Raw genomic sequence first — 16,479 nt, forward strand, 5'->3', positions numbered from 1 at the left:
TTCACCTACCTGTCCTTTGTTCAGACATCTTTGCAGCTGAGTTCGGGATAGTAGTTTTGTTTTCTCTATTCTTTTCTCTTCTTCTAGAGGTTTTTTCGTGAGTTTCCTCGGTTTGGAGTGGGAGTTGTTGTGGGCAAATTGCACCATAAGAGACTTAAGGACTAAATTGGTTAGAGATGAATTTGAAACCTGCTAAAAGTTTTTAGTGAAGTTTATGACGTGGAAACAGCATCAGAAAGTGCGTGTCAATGGCGAGCTGGAGGACAGTACCACATCATTGTGTCGATGAATTAGACATATTTAATTAGAGAAAATACATCATGATGAACAGATTTGTCACGTGCATTGTTTGCAGCAACATAAAAAAATGTTATAATTGACCATATGAGTGAATATTTAGAAAAACATTCATAAAACAGGTACAAAATGTGCAAAAAATCTGTAAATGATAACTCACTGTATACATACAGTATATGATATGTATCATACTGTAAAACATCTTAAGCCTAAATGTTTGTCTGCTTCTGTTTATGTCCTGTTAAAGGTTTCAACACCTTTTCTAGACGCTTACAATTTTCCGATCTTGTGTTTCTTCACTAGATTTCCAGTTACATGGAAAAGGAGAAGAACATGGACAAAAGGCCTAGGTCTCCTTCTTTTTCCATGGATTCTTTGACCCCTGAGATCCAACACATCCCCATCTCAGGGTTCATCGATCACACACCGATGGATGACGATGAGCTGATGCAGTGTAATGACCTCTTAGATAAGAAGAGGTCACCTGCTTCAACATCCATGAAAACATCACTGGAAAGCAGATCATTGCTTTCCGGCTCCTGGTCTTGCAGCACCGATTCAGTTCTCTCAGAGGTCATCACCTCATTTCATCAGGATGTCAATGAGGTGATTAAAGCAGTTTGCCAAAGCTTTTTTGATCCTGAAAACATGGAGACAGAGGCAGTTGTTTCTGAAGAAAAGAGGAAGTCCAGACCACAGAGAACATATCAACCTCCCGACTGACCATCGGGCGAATAAGAGCCTGTCTTCTTCTTCCTCCAACGAAACAGTCATCGCTGAGGCAGCAAAAAACGCTCATCTCTTTGGTGATTGACAAAGCTGTAAAGGCACTGGAGGCCACTGAGGCTGCAAAAAAACACCCAAGGACATTAGTTCTTTAAAGACACTGCAGTCTGTGAGGTGTGAAAAGATCGCTGGAGGACACTGATTCTCTAAAGACACTGCAATCTACTGACTGTGAAAAGGGAAGAGGTGTTCAATATGAGATCAGAGAAAAGTTCATCCAGCTCCACTTGCATATTTGGATGAGCCTGTCAGGGTCACCCAGCACCGACTGGACAATTTTTTGCACTGCACAGGAGCCAACAGGGCCTTTGTGATTCCCAAGAGACAAACCACCATTACCTCCTCCAGTGGTGGTGAAAGTACAGACCTGATGCCATTTCAGCGAGAGTTGGTGGACTGCATGGCGGACGAAGACCCAAACTGTGTTGAGAAAACCAAAGCAAAGAAAGCAAATCGCTTCTTTGACTTCTTCCGCAACGTCTTTTCCAAGGTGAGGATGCATTTACGTTAAAAATCTTGAGTCTTCATGAGTTATAAAAAAATGAAAAATCCTTGAAGACATTGCTTGAATCTTTTGTTCAACTGCAGATATTTATTTATTTTTTATTACTTTCCCAGAAAAAACAATAAGAAGAAGAAGAAGGTGGCTGTGGAAGAAAATCACTCCAAGTGGCCTTCTTTTTGGATGCACGTGATGCTTTATAAGGACCAGGATCAGGACCAGCTTAGCCATGTCCTGATAATAACTTATCCCTCTGTTGTATTGATGTATATAAATACATCAATGATGTATATTGTGCTGTGTTTTAACTATGACTGTTCCTACAATTAAGACTTCAATATCAGTGCTTCTAGTTGTTTGAGGTTGCTGGAGGACCCTGAATTGTTTAAAGACACTGCAGTCACTGACTGTGAAAAAGGTGCTAGTGACAATTCTCTAAAGGACACTACAGTCCACTGACTGTGAAAAGTGTGTGAGGGACAATTCTCTAAAGGACACTGCAGTCCACTGACTGTGAAAAGGTGCTAGGAGGACAATTCTCTAAGTAAACACTGCAGTCCACTGACTGTGAAAAGGTGCTAGAGGACCAATTCTCTAAAGACACTACAGTCCACTGACTGTGAAAAGGTGCTGGAGGACAATTCTCTAAAGACACTGCAGTCCACTGACTGTGAAAAGTGTGCTAGAGGACAATTCTCTAAAGACACTACAGTCCACTGACTGTGAAAAGGTGCTGGAGGACAATTCTCTAAAGACACTGCAGTCCACTGACTGTGAAAAGGTGCTAGAGGACAATTCTCTAAAGACACTACAGTCCACTGACTGTGAAAAGGTGCTGGAGGACAATTCTCTAAAGACACTGCAGTCCACTGACTGTGAAAAGGTGCTAGAGGACAATTCTCTAAAGACACTGCAGTCCACTGACTGTGAAAAAGTGCTGGAGGACGCCAAATTTTTAAAGACACTGCAGTTCACTACGTGAAAAGTGCTGAGGACATTCTCTAAAGACACTGCAGTCCACTGACTGTGTAAAAGGTGCTAGAGGACAATTCTCTAAAGACACTGCAGTCCACTGACTGTGAAAAAGGGCTAGAGGACAATTCTCTAAAGACACTACAGTCCACTGACTGTGAAAAGGTTGCTGGAGGGACAATTTCTAAAGACACTGCAGTCCACTGACTGTGAAAAGGTGCTAGAGGACAATTCTCTAAAGACACTACAGTCCACTGACTGTGAAAAAGTGCTGGAGGACAATTCTCTAAAGACACTGCAGTCCATGACTGTGAAAATGTGCTAGAGGACAATTCTCTAAGACACTGCAGTCCACTGACTGTGAAAAGGTGCTGGAGGACAATTCTCTAAAGACACTGCAGTCCACGACTGTGAAAAGGGCTAGAGGACAATTCTCTAAAGACACTACAGTCCACTGACTGTGAAAAGGTGCTGGAGGACAATTCTCTAAAGACACTGCAGTCCACTGACTGTGAAAAGGTGCTAGAGGACAATTCTCTAAAGACACTGCAGTCCATTGACTGTGAAAAAGTGCTGGAGGACGCCAAATTTTTAAAGACACTGCAGTTCACTAACAGTGAAAAGATGCTGAAGGAGGCTGATTCTCTAAAGACACTGCAGTCCACTGACTGGAAAGGTGCTAGAGGACAATTCTCTAAAGACACTGCAGTCCACTGACTGTGAAAAGGGGCTGAGGACATTCTCTAAAGACACTGCAGTCCACTGACTGTTGAAAAGGTGCTAGAGGACAATTCTCTAAAGACACTGACAGTCCACTGACTGTGGAAAAGGTGCTAGAGGACAATTCTCTAAAGACACTCAGTCCACTGACTGTGAAAAAGGTGCTAGAGGACAATTCTCTAAAGACACTGCAGTCCATTGACTGTGAAAAAGTGCTGGAGGACGCCAAATTTTTAAAGACACTGCAGTTCACTGAACTGTGAAAAGTGCTGGAAGGAGGCAATTCTCTAAAGACACTGCAGTCCACTGACGGTAAAAGGTGCTAGAGGACAATTCTCTAAAGACACTGCAGTCCACTGACTGTGAAAAGGTGCTAGAGGACAATTCTCTAAAGACACTACAGTCCACTGACTGTGAAAAGGTGCTGGAGGACAATTCTCTAAAGACACTGCAGTCCACTGACTGTGAAAAGGTGCTAGAGGACAATTCTCTAAAGACACTACAGTCCACTGACTGTGAAAAGGTGCTGGAGGAACAATTCTCTAAGACACTGCAGTCCACTGACTGTGAAAAGGTGCTAGAGGACAATTCTCTAAAGACACTACAGTCCACTGACTGTGAAAAGGTGCTGGAGGACAATTCTCTAAAGACACTGCAGTCCACTGACTGTGAAAAGGTGCTAGAGGACAATTCTCTAAAGACACTGCAGTCCACTGACTGTGAAAAGGTGCTAGAGGACAATTCTCTAAAGACACTGCAGTCCACTGACTGTGAAAAGGTGCTAGAGGACAATTCTCTAAAGACACTACAGTCCACTGACTGTGGAAAAGGTGCGGAGGACAATTCTCTAAAGACACTGCAGTCCACTGACTGTGAAAAAGGTGCTGAGGGACAAATTCTCTAAAGACACTGCAGTCCACTGACTGTGAAAAGGTGCTAGAGGACAATTCTCTAAAGACACTGCAGTCCACTGACTGTGAAAAGGTGCTAGAGGACAATTCTCTAAAGACACTGCAGTCCACTGACTGTGAAAAGGTGCTAGAGGACAATTCTCTAAAGACACTGCAGTCCACTGACTGTGAAAAGGTGCAGAGGAAATTCTCTAAAGACACTGCAGTCCACTGACTGTGAAAAAGTGCTGAAGGAGGCTGATTTTCTAAAGACACTGCAGTCCACTGACTGTGAAAAGGTGCTGGAGGAGACTGACAACCACTATACCTCCTCCAGTGATGATGAAAGTGCAGACCTGAGGCACATTCAGCGAGAGTTGGTGGACTGCATGGCAGTTATGTGAAAATTCTTGAGTCTTCATGATTTATGAAGAAATTAATCTTCTTGAAGAAATTGCTTGAATCTTTTGTTCAACTGTAGAGGTTTATTGTAGATGTTTAGATTTTTTTATAAATTATAAAAAAATCACTCCAAGTGGCCTTCTTTTTGGATGCACATGTGTGCTTTTATAAGGACCAGGATCAGGACCAGCTTCATAACTTATCCCTGCTGTTGTATTGATGAATAAAAATACATCAATATGATGTACATTGTGATGTGTTTTAACGATGCCTGTTTCCCAAATTAAGACTTCAATATCAGTGATTCTAGTTGTTGGACACTTGCGTGCTACTTTCTCTGTTAACCACAAACCAGACTAAAGTATAGCACACACTATCTTTGACACATATTCACACACACACACAAGACAGGAGAGGTAGTAGTCAGTACAGGGCTGTGACGATCTTATTAAACACACCACTATCAGAACAATACAACTCCAGGCAGACGCTTTACCCTAAAATACCATTAAATACAAAGCTTGACAAGGTTTAGTAGAGTCTTCAAACCTTTCAGAAAAAACACAGTCTGTAATATTCAGAAAGTTTTTTTAACCTGTGAGCAGTTGTTCTTTGCTGGTATCTGGAAGAAGAAGAAGCAGAAGAGTCTTGGATTTCTGGAAATGCCCTCAGAACAGCTGTATTGCTAAATGACCTCTGGGTTCCTTAAAGACCACCAGGGGTATTTATATGTTATTTTAGAAGATCATATGCACTGTGACTTGAATCTAATGGTAATAGATGAGACTTGCTCAATAAGGCAGCGAGGGTTTAGTTTACAAGTGTGACTGGACTTTGGTGCGTGAAGTGGCTGAAAAGCATAGTTATATACTCTCAACAAGACAAAGGCAGCTCAGACCTATTAAAGCCCCCAAAGCCACAGATTATAGTGTGTCTACTCACTTGTGCTAATTCAATTACTTGCACATATGTTGCACCACGAATGTAACATAATTTCAACTGAGGCAAATCCTGCAGTATGATCTGGTTTCCATGTAGAGGATTCATGTGCCACTGATACATATTCATAAAATAACATGGTGTTAAAGTTATCCAATTTAACATCTTTGTGTGTGAGTTAAAATCCTTTGAGAACCACATTTTCAGGGAAGTATCAGGTTTTCAATGAGGAAGAAGGAATAAATGTACTTGAAGGCATTTTAACAAAGGTTTTGTTCTCTTTGTTTTTATCAGAATATTTTATGTCTTCAAACATGTGAAGGGGATCTTTAAAGCAATGAATAAACCATGACGGTCTTCATCCAGTGTGTTGTCACACTGTTATCTGCAGTCTCCTCTGTTTTGTTACAGACCAAACTATAAAGCAACATTTAGACTATGTGTTTCTAAGTGGCCAAAGTTTGAACAGCTCTGCCTCTATTTACAGCTCAACAATGGCCTCAGTGTGAACACTGACAACAACAAACACTTCAAATGCATTTTTGCACTCGCACCGCTAATAATTTTAAGTCCTGTTAACTTTTTTAAAGCGGCCTAAGATTGTACTGTGCGCGACAAACGCGTAAGGGATGCAACAAGTGTTTAGGATGAACCCAGCTCATTTCCAAAAAAAATAAAAAAAAACCTGAGTCTTACCGTGTCCGTCATTCTTCACGGAACAAACACAACTCTTGCAGGTGTCTGTCCTCATCGACTTTCGGTTTCCGTGGCTTGCAAGCTGCCTCCGATACACCCTGCGAGGTGCAGAGCCCTGGGGCGCAGGCCAATGGTGTCGCTGGGTTTGGAAACTCCTCCCGATATTGTATGTGCGGGCCTTGCTCTCTAATAACCTCCACCAACACTCACACTATAGTGCATGATGGAGTGCAGAGCAAAGGCAAACTGCTGAGTTGGGGCTGCTTGTCAAAAAAGACAAACAGGTCTGTCTGGACAAATGACTATGGGCTGTGTTTCTGTGCAAGTTATAAATCATCAGTGTTAAGATTTCATACTAAGGAGTTGGGAATATTTATTCATTTTTGCATTTATTCATGAAACATATCTTTAAAGGACCAGTGTGCAGGATTTAGTGACATCTAGTGGTGTAGTTGCTGATTGCAACCCCTCTCCCTTCCTAGCATGACTGAAAAACTACACTGGACTACAATGGGAATTTAATTTGTCCTTTCTGGGCTACTGTAGAAAACAGTCGGCTCGTGAGGGCCCAGACAGTCTTAGATTAAAGGCCCTTCTAAGTAACCAAAACACAGTGACTCTATTTTCAGGTGATTATACGCTAGTGAAAATATATGAAAAAATATATTAAAGTTAATGTATGAGCTAATCATTTCAATTAAACCTGTCCTATCCATATTCTGTAAATAGGCCCCCTAAATCTGACACACTGGACCTTTAAATGTCATGGACACTCATGTTTGATGAAAACAATAAAAAGTTCCCTCTATGGTGACCCATGTTTAAAAAACATGATGCAGGGCCCTCTAGGGTGCCCTACCAGTGTATAAAAAACACTGCTTTACATGAAAATTAGTTCTAAATGGTTAAAATATATATTCTCATATTTGTGTAGCTGGTTTCCCACTGCACACAGCTGGCACCCTCTATTATATTTTTATTTTTTTATTTTTTTGGCCCCTGCCCCCAGACAGCCTGTATTAAAGAGCATTTATCAAACTAATTGCAGTTGATTTGTTAATTGCTCATAAACTGATAACTATTTATGACATAGAGGCCTAGAAAGATGAGGCCTGCTGACGTAAATCTGCAGCCTGTCAGCCTCCCACCCACTCTCCATATCTGTTTATCTAGCAGCCTGATGCGTTACACTGATGGCGACAAGTAAAGAGATTCAAGATGGCTGAAGCTTTTGTGGAGCTCCTTCGAGAGCTTCAGAGGTGAGAATGTTGTTTTTAAGATCAAGAACAAAAGTTGGTTAAAAACAGTAAAACACTGTCAGGGAGCATTTCATTGCACAATGAGTACTTTTACTTTTGATACTTTGATACATTTGATGATAATACTGACACTATTTACTTCCGAGTGTTTACTGCCAGAGTGTGGTAGTAGTACATTAGTAAAGGTCTGTGATATTTATTTACTCTTGTATTCAGGTTAATGCAGAGGTCAATAGACATTGACACACACACACACACTCATTTACCAAGGCATTTTTATTGTGTTTGATTACACCAATTGTAACAGTGAACTGGTCAACAGAAGTGGAGGGAGTAAATGAACAAACATGATTATTAATAATTCACAGTTAAGGCAAAGATAACACGGTTCAGGCTATTCAGCTCTTTCATGGAAAGAATAACAAGAGTGCTAAAGCTTTATACACCACACACACATCCTCTTTCATGAACTTACACACGCGTACTGTGATTGATACTGTTCAGGTGGTTATATTCACAGGTCACAATAATAGCAGCTCCTGCTTCATGTGACCTCATGTTCTTTTCTGTTGGGGGTATAAGACTACAGATCCCTTTTTGATTACTGTCCTCTCTAAATTGTGGAGAATCTGATAAGATTTTTCAGATCTGGGTTTTGTTTCTCTTTAAGTGAAGAAGGAAATGGTAGTAACAGTACACTAATGAACCAATGGGTGCAAGGGTAAGCTACAAATATCAGTCAGTATCTAATCAGATGAGTACATAAAATATACTTAATGGCATGTATGAAAATGAGCATAAACTTTAGAGAAAGGAACAGTCACATAGACCGGATGATATCTGTGTTATTGTATGAAATGTAACTGCGTGGATAAATTAAAAGACGTTTCACAAAGGTCACCACAGAAATGGACGTTCTGATCACACACACACACACACACACTGTGTGATTTCCAATAGAAAAATAAAAACAGAATTCAGCAATCCGCCTCACAGTTGCTGTTGATTTTGAGAGAAACCGATGGTTATTATGACCTATAAAAACGTGTTCTCTTCAGCAACAATAAATATTCAATTTGTTTTCATAACGTACCTCATGTCAGGATTCTCGTCCTCGACACATTATGATATCAAGCTACACAGACAATCATTCATTCATTGTGCTCTGGTAATACATGTCAGTGTACTATATAACTAATACTCAAACACAGTAATAGATTACACGCGCACACCACTTGTTGCTATAAAGTGAAATTAGCCTGCATGTATATATATCTGCATTTCCATGCTGATTGAGGATTCGTAACAGTCTTGACTGGAAAAGTTCAGAGTAAGAAAATAAATTCTACATTGAGTGTTTGGCACAAGTTGAAGTAAACTTGCTCTCTGATATCTGCACGTGTGTTCTGTATGATGCACTTGTGAACAGATACCATCAGTATATTGTCTGTTAAATACAGTTTGCATCTGTCTGCATATATAGATTAGAAAGTCTAGCTACTGAAGTCACTTCAAAAATAATATTATATGCTAAGCTGCCTGAATAAATTACTATACTTTCTCATATACATACATCTAGTCAGAAGGCTACAGACTCCTTTTTTCATAAAAGTGCGCTTACATCCATCTTGTGCGTTATGTTCACAGCAGATTAGCTCAGCTGTCCACTAAAAGTGCTCCACCATCTACAAAGATCTACAGATTCACATGACACACATCCACACAAATGAGTGCTACATCTCAGGCACACCATCAGTGAGTCAGTGCCTGTGAAGGAGCTGCTCAGCAGGCCACAGGTAGTCAGCTTCCAGGGCTGGGAGTCTGTGGAGGTGTAGTTCCCTGATGCTCCACCCGAGGGAGCTGCTGCCTCCAAGGTGAAGTGGCTGTAGGTGTCCGAGCAGGGAAGTCTGAGGAGGAGGATCGCATCTTCAGTGGGAACACGTGATCACCACCTCACCGAGCGTACATAACTGAAGAGAGAAACTCACTTAATTAGCAAGCATTTTCTCTGAAGTCAGTAGAGTAGATCGTGGAAAGTGGACACAGGACTTACGATGAGATGTTGGTCTTGGCATGTTCCTGCACCAGCTCGCCTTTAGGGTTTGACTGTAAAAATCCTGTTCAGTGGCACTCCATACTTCTTTATAGGAAAATACATCCTGCAAATATAGATGAGAAATGAGTTCAGTGTTAGAAACTTTGCCAAAATAACACGTTTACGCATAGTGATTGATTAATGCACAGAATCAAAGAGTATCACTTGTTTTGTACGGTATGTAACGCGTGTGTACGTCGGTCTGTTGCCAAACGTGCATAGATGTGTGTTTGTGTTCTTTTCTTTTTTTTAGATATTTTTGTGGCCTTTGTTGAGCATTTATTTGGACAGAGGACAGGTTGTAAGAGATGACAGGAATGTGAGGGAGAGAGAGACGGGGACTGAATGTGGGAAAGCCACAGGTGGGACCTGAGCCCTGGGCCGCCATGGCAGGACCGAGCCCCTACACATTGGGCAGATGCTACACCAAAACCGCATCTTTTGGTAGACATCAAGCAAGGCAACAAACACAAGGGACATAGGCAACCAGCTGAGAAAGAAGCCCAGATCAGGTCTGTCTTTCAGTGTTTTTATTTTACGAAGCTCTCGCTACAAATAACAAGTCAGTCCATGATTTTCTTGTTTGGTCACTCTCTCATCAAACTTTTTTTGTGTAAACCTTCTTTCCCAAAACTCCTGTGGTACACATATTAAACACTCCCTCGGTTCCCCTTTTCCCTCGGGCGTAAGTAGTCTCGTAGGCGTTTACTGCCATCAGGAGACTGATGCAGAGCATCAGACGGGAAAGCAGGAAACATTTTCTCCATAATAACTCATGACTCCAGTCTCACCAAAAAATCAGCAACATAATTGGTCGTGTGCGATCTTTGTGCCCTTAAAGACGTGGCTACTTGGTTACATGTGCAAGAGCAGTGTATGTGGTACATAGTGGGGATGACCAGAGACTCTATTTCACTGATTACCAATCAGATCCTCATTCAAAATTGATTTAAAGGGGCGGTCGGTGTAGCGTAGTGGTTAAAGTGGCCGGCCTGTGTGTAAGGTTAAGTCCTCGCGCAGCTGGCCCCGGTCGCGAATCCCGCATCGGACAGCTATTTACTGCGTTGTCACTCCCCCCTCTCTCTGCTTCCGTCTATCTTCAGCTTTTCCACATTAAAGGCATAAAGGCCAAAAAAAAAAAAGATTTAAAAATTTTAAAATCTGTTAGAAAAGTTACACACTGTCGCTTTTTTAAATTTAAAGCCCCTTCACACTCAGTTTCAAACCAGTCCGTTTGCAAACTTATTATAGGATTAACACACACACACAAACAAACACCCACAACACCAATCTTGATTTTGCACTTAAGGGATCATCAGGCGGCGAAAACAGGGTAACACACAAAACCCACCATGTGTATGGAAACAGAGAGTTCTTGATACAGTGTTCCCGAGTTCTGAGTTCCATCCAATAGATATAAGTCAGTGTCCACACTGTTGACTACAGATAGATTGGTCTGCACTTGAACTACTGAACGTTTTGCACCAACACCTCCACTCAACCGAGGACATCTCACAACCATAAAACTCGAAGAAGAGAAAAGAAAGATAAACAAAACTAATATATCCAAACTCAGCCTGAAAGATGTCTGAACAACGGACAGGTAGGTGAATTGCACCATAAGAGACTTAAGGACTAAATTGGTTTAGAGATGATTTGAAACCTGCTAAAAGTTTTTAGTGAAGTTTATGACGTGAAACGCATCAGAAGTGGTGTCAATGGCGAGCTGGAGGACAGTACCACATATGTGTCGATGTTAGACTATTTAATTAGAGAAAAACATCATGATGACAGATTTGTCACGTGCTTGTTTGCAGCACTAAAAATGTTATAATTGACCATGATGAGTGAATATTTAGAAAAACATTCATACAAACAGGTACAAAATTGTGCAAAAATATCTGTACAAATGATAACTCACTGTATACATACAGTATATGATATGTATCATACTGTAAAACATCTTAAGCCTAAATGTTTGTCTGCTTCTGTTTATGTCCTGTTAAAGGTTTCAACACCTTTTCTAGACAGCTTACAATTTTCCGATCTTGTGTTTCTTCACTAGATTCTAGTTACATGGAAAAGGAGAAGAACATGGACAAAAGGCCTATCTCCTTCTTTTTCCATGGATTCTTTGACCCCTGAGATCAACACATCCCCATCTCAGGGTTCATCGATCACACACCGATGGATGACGATGAGCTGATGCAGTGTAATGACCTCTTAGATAAAGAAGAGGTCACCTGCTTCAACATCCATGAAAACATCAGCCTGGAAAGCAGATCATTCTTTCCGGCTCCTGGTCTTGCAGCACCGATTCAGTTCTCTCAGAGGTCATACCTCATTTCATCAGGATGTCAATGAGGTGATTAAAGCAGTTGCCAAAGCTTTTTTGATCCTGAAAACAAGGAGACAGAGGCAGTTGTTTCTGAAGAAAAAGAAGTCCAGACCACAGAGAACATATCAACCTCCGACTGACCATCGGGTCGATAAGAGCCTGTCTTCTTCTTCCTCCAACGAACAGTCATCGCTGAGGCAGCAAAAACGCTCATCTCTTTGGTGATTGACAAAGCTGTAAAGCACTGGAGGCCACTGAGGCTGCAAAAAACACCCAAGGCATTAGTTCTTTAAAGACACTGCAGTCTGTGAGTGAAAAGAGCTGGAGGACACTGATTCTCTAAAGACACTGCAATCTACTGACTGTGAAAGGGAAGAGGTGTTCAAATGAGATCAGAGAAAAGTTCATCCAGCTCCACTTGCATATTTGGATGAGCCTCAGGTCACCCAGCACGACTGGACAATTTTTTGCACTGCACAGAGCAACGGGCCTTTGTGATTCCCAAGAGACAACCACCATTACCTCCTCCAGTGGTGGTGAAAGTACAGACCTGATGCCATTCGCGAGAGTTGGTGGACTGCATGGCGGACGAAGACCAACTGTGTTGAGAAAACCAAGCAAAGAAAAGCAATCGCTTCTTTGACTTCTTCCGCAACGTCTTTTCCAAGGTGAGGATGCATTTACGTTAAAAATCTGAGTCTTCATGAGTTATAAAAAAATGAAAAATCCTTGAAGACATTGCTTGAATCTTTGTTCAAATGCAGATATTTATTTATTTTTTATTACTTTCCCAGAAAAACAATAAGAAGAAGAAAGAAGGTGGCTGTGGAAGAAAATCACTCCAAGTGGCCTTCTTTTGGATGCACGTGATGCTTTTATAAGGACCAGGATCAGGACCAGCTTAGCCACTGTCCTGATAATAAAATTATCCCTCTGTTGTATTGATGTATATAATACATCAATGATGTATATTGTGCTGTGTTTTAACTATGACTGTTCCTCAAATTAAGACTTCAATATCAGTGATTCTAGTTGTTTGAGGTGCTGGAGGACACTGATTTTTTAAAGACACTGCAGTCACTGACTGTGAAAAGGTGCTAGGACAATTCTCTAAAGACACTCAGTCCACTGACTGTGAAAAGTGTGAGGGACAATTCTCTAAAGACACTGCAGTCCACTGACTGTGAAAAGGTGCTGGAGGACAATTCTCTAAGACTAAAAACACTGCAGTCCACTGACTGTGAAAAGGTGCTAGAGGACAATTCTCTAAAGACACTACAGTCCACTGACTGTGAAAAGGTGCTGGAGGACAATTCTCTAAAGACACTGCAGTCCACTGACTGTGAAAAGGTGCTAGAGGACAATTCTCTAAAGACACTACAGTCCACTGACTGTGAAAAGGTGCTGGAGGACATCTCTAAGACACTGCACGTCACTGACTGTGAAAAGGTGCTAGAGGACAATTCTCTAAAGACACTACAGTCCACTGACTGTGAAAAGGTGCTGGAGGACAATCTCTAAAGACACTGCAGTCCACTGACTGTGAAAAGGTGTAGAGGAAATTCTCTAAGAACACTGCAGTCCACTGACTGTGAAAAGTGCTGGAGGACGCCAAATTTTAAGACACTGCAGTTCACTACGTGAAAAGTGCTGAGGAGGCGATTCTCTAAAGACACTGCAGTCCACTGACGGTAAAAGGTGCTAGAGGACAATTCTCTAAAGACACTGCAGTCCACTGACTGTGAAAAGGTGCTGGGACAATTCTCTAAAGACACTGCAGTCCACTGACTGTGAAAAGGTGCTGGAGGACAATTCTCTAAAGACACTGCAGTCCACTGACTGTGAAAAGGTGCTAGAGGACAATTCTCTAAAGACACTACAGTCCACTGACTGTGAAAAGGTGCTGGAGGACAATTCTCTAAGACACTGCAGTCCATGACTGTGAAAAGTGCTAGAGGACAATTCTCTAAAGACACTACAGTCCACTGACTGTGAAAAGGTGCTGGAGGACAATTCTCTAAGACACTGCGTCCACTGACTGTGAAAAGGTGCTAGAGGACAATTCTCTAAAGACACTCAGTCCACTGACTGTGAAAGGTGCTGGAGGACAATTCTCTAAAGACACTGCAGTCCAATGACTGTGAAAGGTGCTAGAGGACAATTCTCTAAAGACACTGCAGTCCATTGACTGTGAAAAAGTGCTGGAGGACGCCAAATTTTTAAAGACACTGCAGTTCACTAACAGTGAAAAGATGCTGAAGGAGGCTGATTCTCTAAAGACACTGCAGTCCACTGACGGTAAAAGGTGCTAGAGGACAATTCTCTAAAGACACTGCAGTCCACTGACTGTGAAAAGGGGCTGAGGACCATTCTCTAAGACACTGCCTCCACTGACTGTGAAAAGGTGCTAGAGGACAATTCTCTAAAGACACTCAGTCCACTGACTGTGAAAAGGTGCTGAGGACAATCTCTAAAGACACTCAGTCCACTGACTGTGAAAAGGTGCTAGAGGACATTCTCTAAAGACACTGCAGTCCATTACTGTGAAAAAGTGCTGGAGGACGCCAATTTTTAAAGACACTGCAGTTCACACGTGAAAAGTGCTGAAGGAGGCATTCTCTAAAGACACTGCAGTCCACTGACGTGTAAAAGGTGCTAGAGGACAAATTCTCTAAAGACACTGCAGTCCACTGACTGTGAAAAGGTGCTAGAGGACAATTCTCTAAAGACACTGCAGTCCACTGACTGTGAAAAGGTGCTGGAGGACAATTCTCTAAGACACTGCAGTCCACTGACTGTGAAAAGGTGCTAGAGGACAATTCTCTAAAGACACTACAGTCCACTGACTGTGAAAAGGTGCTGGAGGACAATTCTCTAAAGACACTCAGTCCACTGACTGTGAAGGTGCTAGAGGACAATTCTCTAAAGACACTCAGTCCACTGACTGTGAAAGGTGCTGGAGGACAATTCTCTAAAGACACTGCAGTCCACTGACTGTGAAAGGTGCTAGAGGACAATTCTCTAAAGACACTCAGTCCCTGACTGTGAAAAGTGCTGGAGGACAATTCTCTAAAGCACTGCAGTCCATGACTGTGAAAAGGTGCTAGAGGACAATTCTCTAAAGACACTGCAGTCCACTGACTGTGAAAAGGTGCTGGAGGACAATTCTCTAAAGACACTGCAGTCCACTGACTGTGAAAAGGTGCTAGAGGACAATTCTCTAAAGACACTGCAGTCCACTGACTGTGAAAAGGTGCTAGAGGACAATTCTCTAAAGACACTGCAGTCCACTGACTGTGAAAAGGTGCTAGAGGACAATTCTCTAAAGACACTGCAGTCCATTGACTGTGAAAAAGTGCTGGAGGACAATTCTCTAAAGACACTGCAGTCCACTGACTGTGAAAAGGTGCTGAAGGAGGTTAATTCTCTAAAGACACTGCAGTCCACTGACTGTGAAAAAGTGCTGAAGGAGACTGACAACCACTATACCTCCTCCAGTGGTGATGAAAGTGCAGACCTGAGGCACATTCAGCGAGAGTTGGTGGACTGCACGGCAGTTATGTGAAAATTCTTGAGTCTTCATGATTTATGAAGAAATTAATCTTCTTGAAGACTTTGCTTGAATCTTTTGTTCAGCTGTAGAGGTTTATTGTAGATGTTTAGATTTTTTATAAAATTATGAAAATCACTCCGAGTGGCCTTCTTTTTGGATGCACATGGTGCTTTTATAAGGACCAGGATCAGGACCAGCTTCATAACTTATCCCTGCTGTTGTATTGATGAATAAAAATACATCAATATGATGTACATTGTGATGTGTTTTAACGATGCCTGTTTCCCTAAATTAAGACTTCAATATCAGTGATTCTAGTTGTTGGACACTTGCGTGCTACTTTCTCTGTTAACCACAAACCAGACTAAAGTATAGCACACACTATCTTTGACACACATACACACACAAGACAGGAGAGGTAGTAGTCAGGACAGGGTTGTGACGATCTTATTAAACACACCACTATCAGAACAATACAACTCCAGGCAGACGCTTTACCCTAAAATACCATTAAATACAAAGCTTGACAAGGCTTAGTAGAGTCTTCAAACCTTTCAGAAAAAACACAGTCTGTAATATTCAGAAAGATTTTTTTTTACCTGTGAGCAGTTGTTCTTTGCTGGTATCTGGAAGAAGAAGAAGCAGAAGAGTCTTGGGATTTCTGGAAATGCCTTTAGAACAGCTGTATTGCTAAATGACCATCTGGGTTCCTTAAAGACCACCAGGGGTATTTTTATGTTATTTTAGAAGATCATATGCGCTGTGAATTGAATCTAATGGTAATAGACGAGACTTGCTCAATAAGCCAGCGAGGGTTTAGTTTACAACGTGTGACTGGACTTTGGTGCGTGAAGTGGCTGAAAGCATAGTTACATACTCATACCCAACAAGACAAAGCAGGCCCTCAGACCTATTAAAGCCCCCAAAAGCCACAGATTATAGTGTGTCTACTCACTTGTGCTAATTCAATTACTTGCACATATGTTGCACCACGAATGTAACATAATTTCAACTGAGGCAAATCCTGCAG

The 16,479-nt window shown here is 41.6% G+C and overlaps 2 protein-coding genes across 3 annotated transcripts in view; one reads left to right on the top strand and one right to left on the bottom strand.

Annotated features, from left to right (window-relative positions):
- Window positions 1-6,315, bottom strand: part of gnpat2 (glyceronephosphate O-acyltransferase 2) — an 18,546-nt gene extending 12,231 nt beyond the window's left edge. The window contains exons 1-2 of one of the 2 annotated variants that reach the window (XM_027284588.1): window positions 6,205-6,303; window positions 5,165-5,191 (exon numbers count right to left, since the gene is read on the bottom strand). In XM_027284588.1, the coding sequence (XP_027140389.1) occupies window positions 5,165-5,191; window positions 6,205-6,216 (39 nt within the window). In that variant the 5' untranslated portion in view covers window positions 6,217-6,303. Of the gene's footprint in view, window positions 1-5,164; window positions 5,192-6,204 lie in introns of both variants that reach the window. The other variant, XM_027284589.1, reaches the window with a different exon arrangement.
- Window positions 1-14,638, top strand: part of LOC109139081 (uncharacterized) — a 19,014-nt gene extending 4,376 nt beyond the window's left edge. Inside the window, exon 4 of the transcript XR_003463238.1 lies at window positions 14,549-14,638. The gene's annotated coding sequence lies outside the window, so the exon portion shown is untranslated. The remainder of the gene's footprint in view (window positions 1-14,548) is intronic.
- The last annotated feature ends 1,841 nt before the right edge of the window (window positions 14,639-16,479 follow it).

The sequence above is a fragment of the Larimichthys crocea genome, chromosome XI, assembly GCF_000972845.2.
Source record: "Larimichthys crocea isolate SSNF chromosome XI, L_crocea_2.0, whole genome shotgun sequence".
Lineage (NCBI taxonomy): Eukaryota > Metazoa > Chordata > Actinopteri > Sciaenidae > Larimichthys > Larimichthys crocea.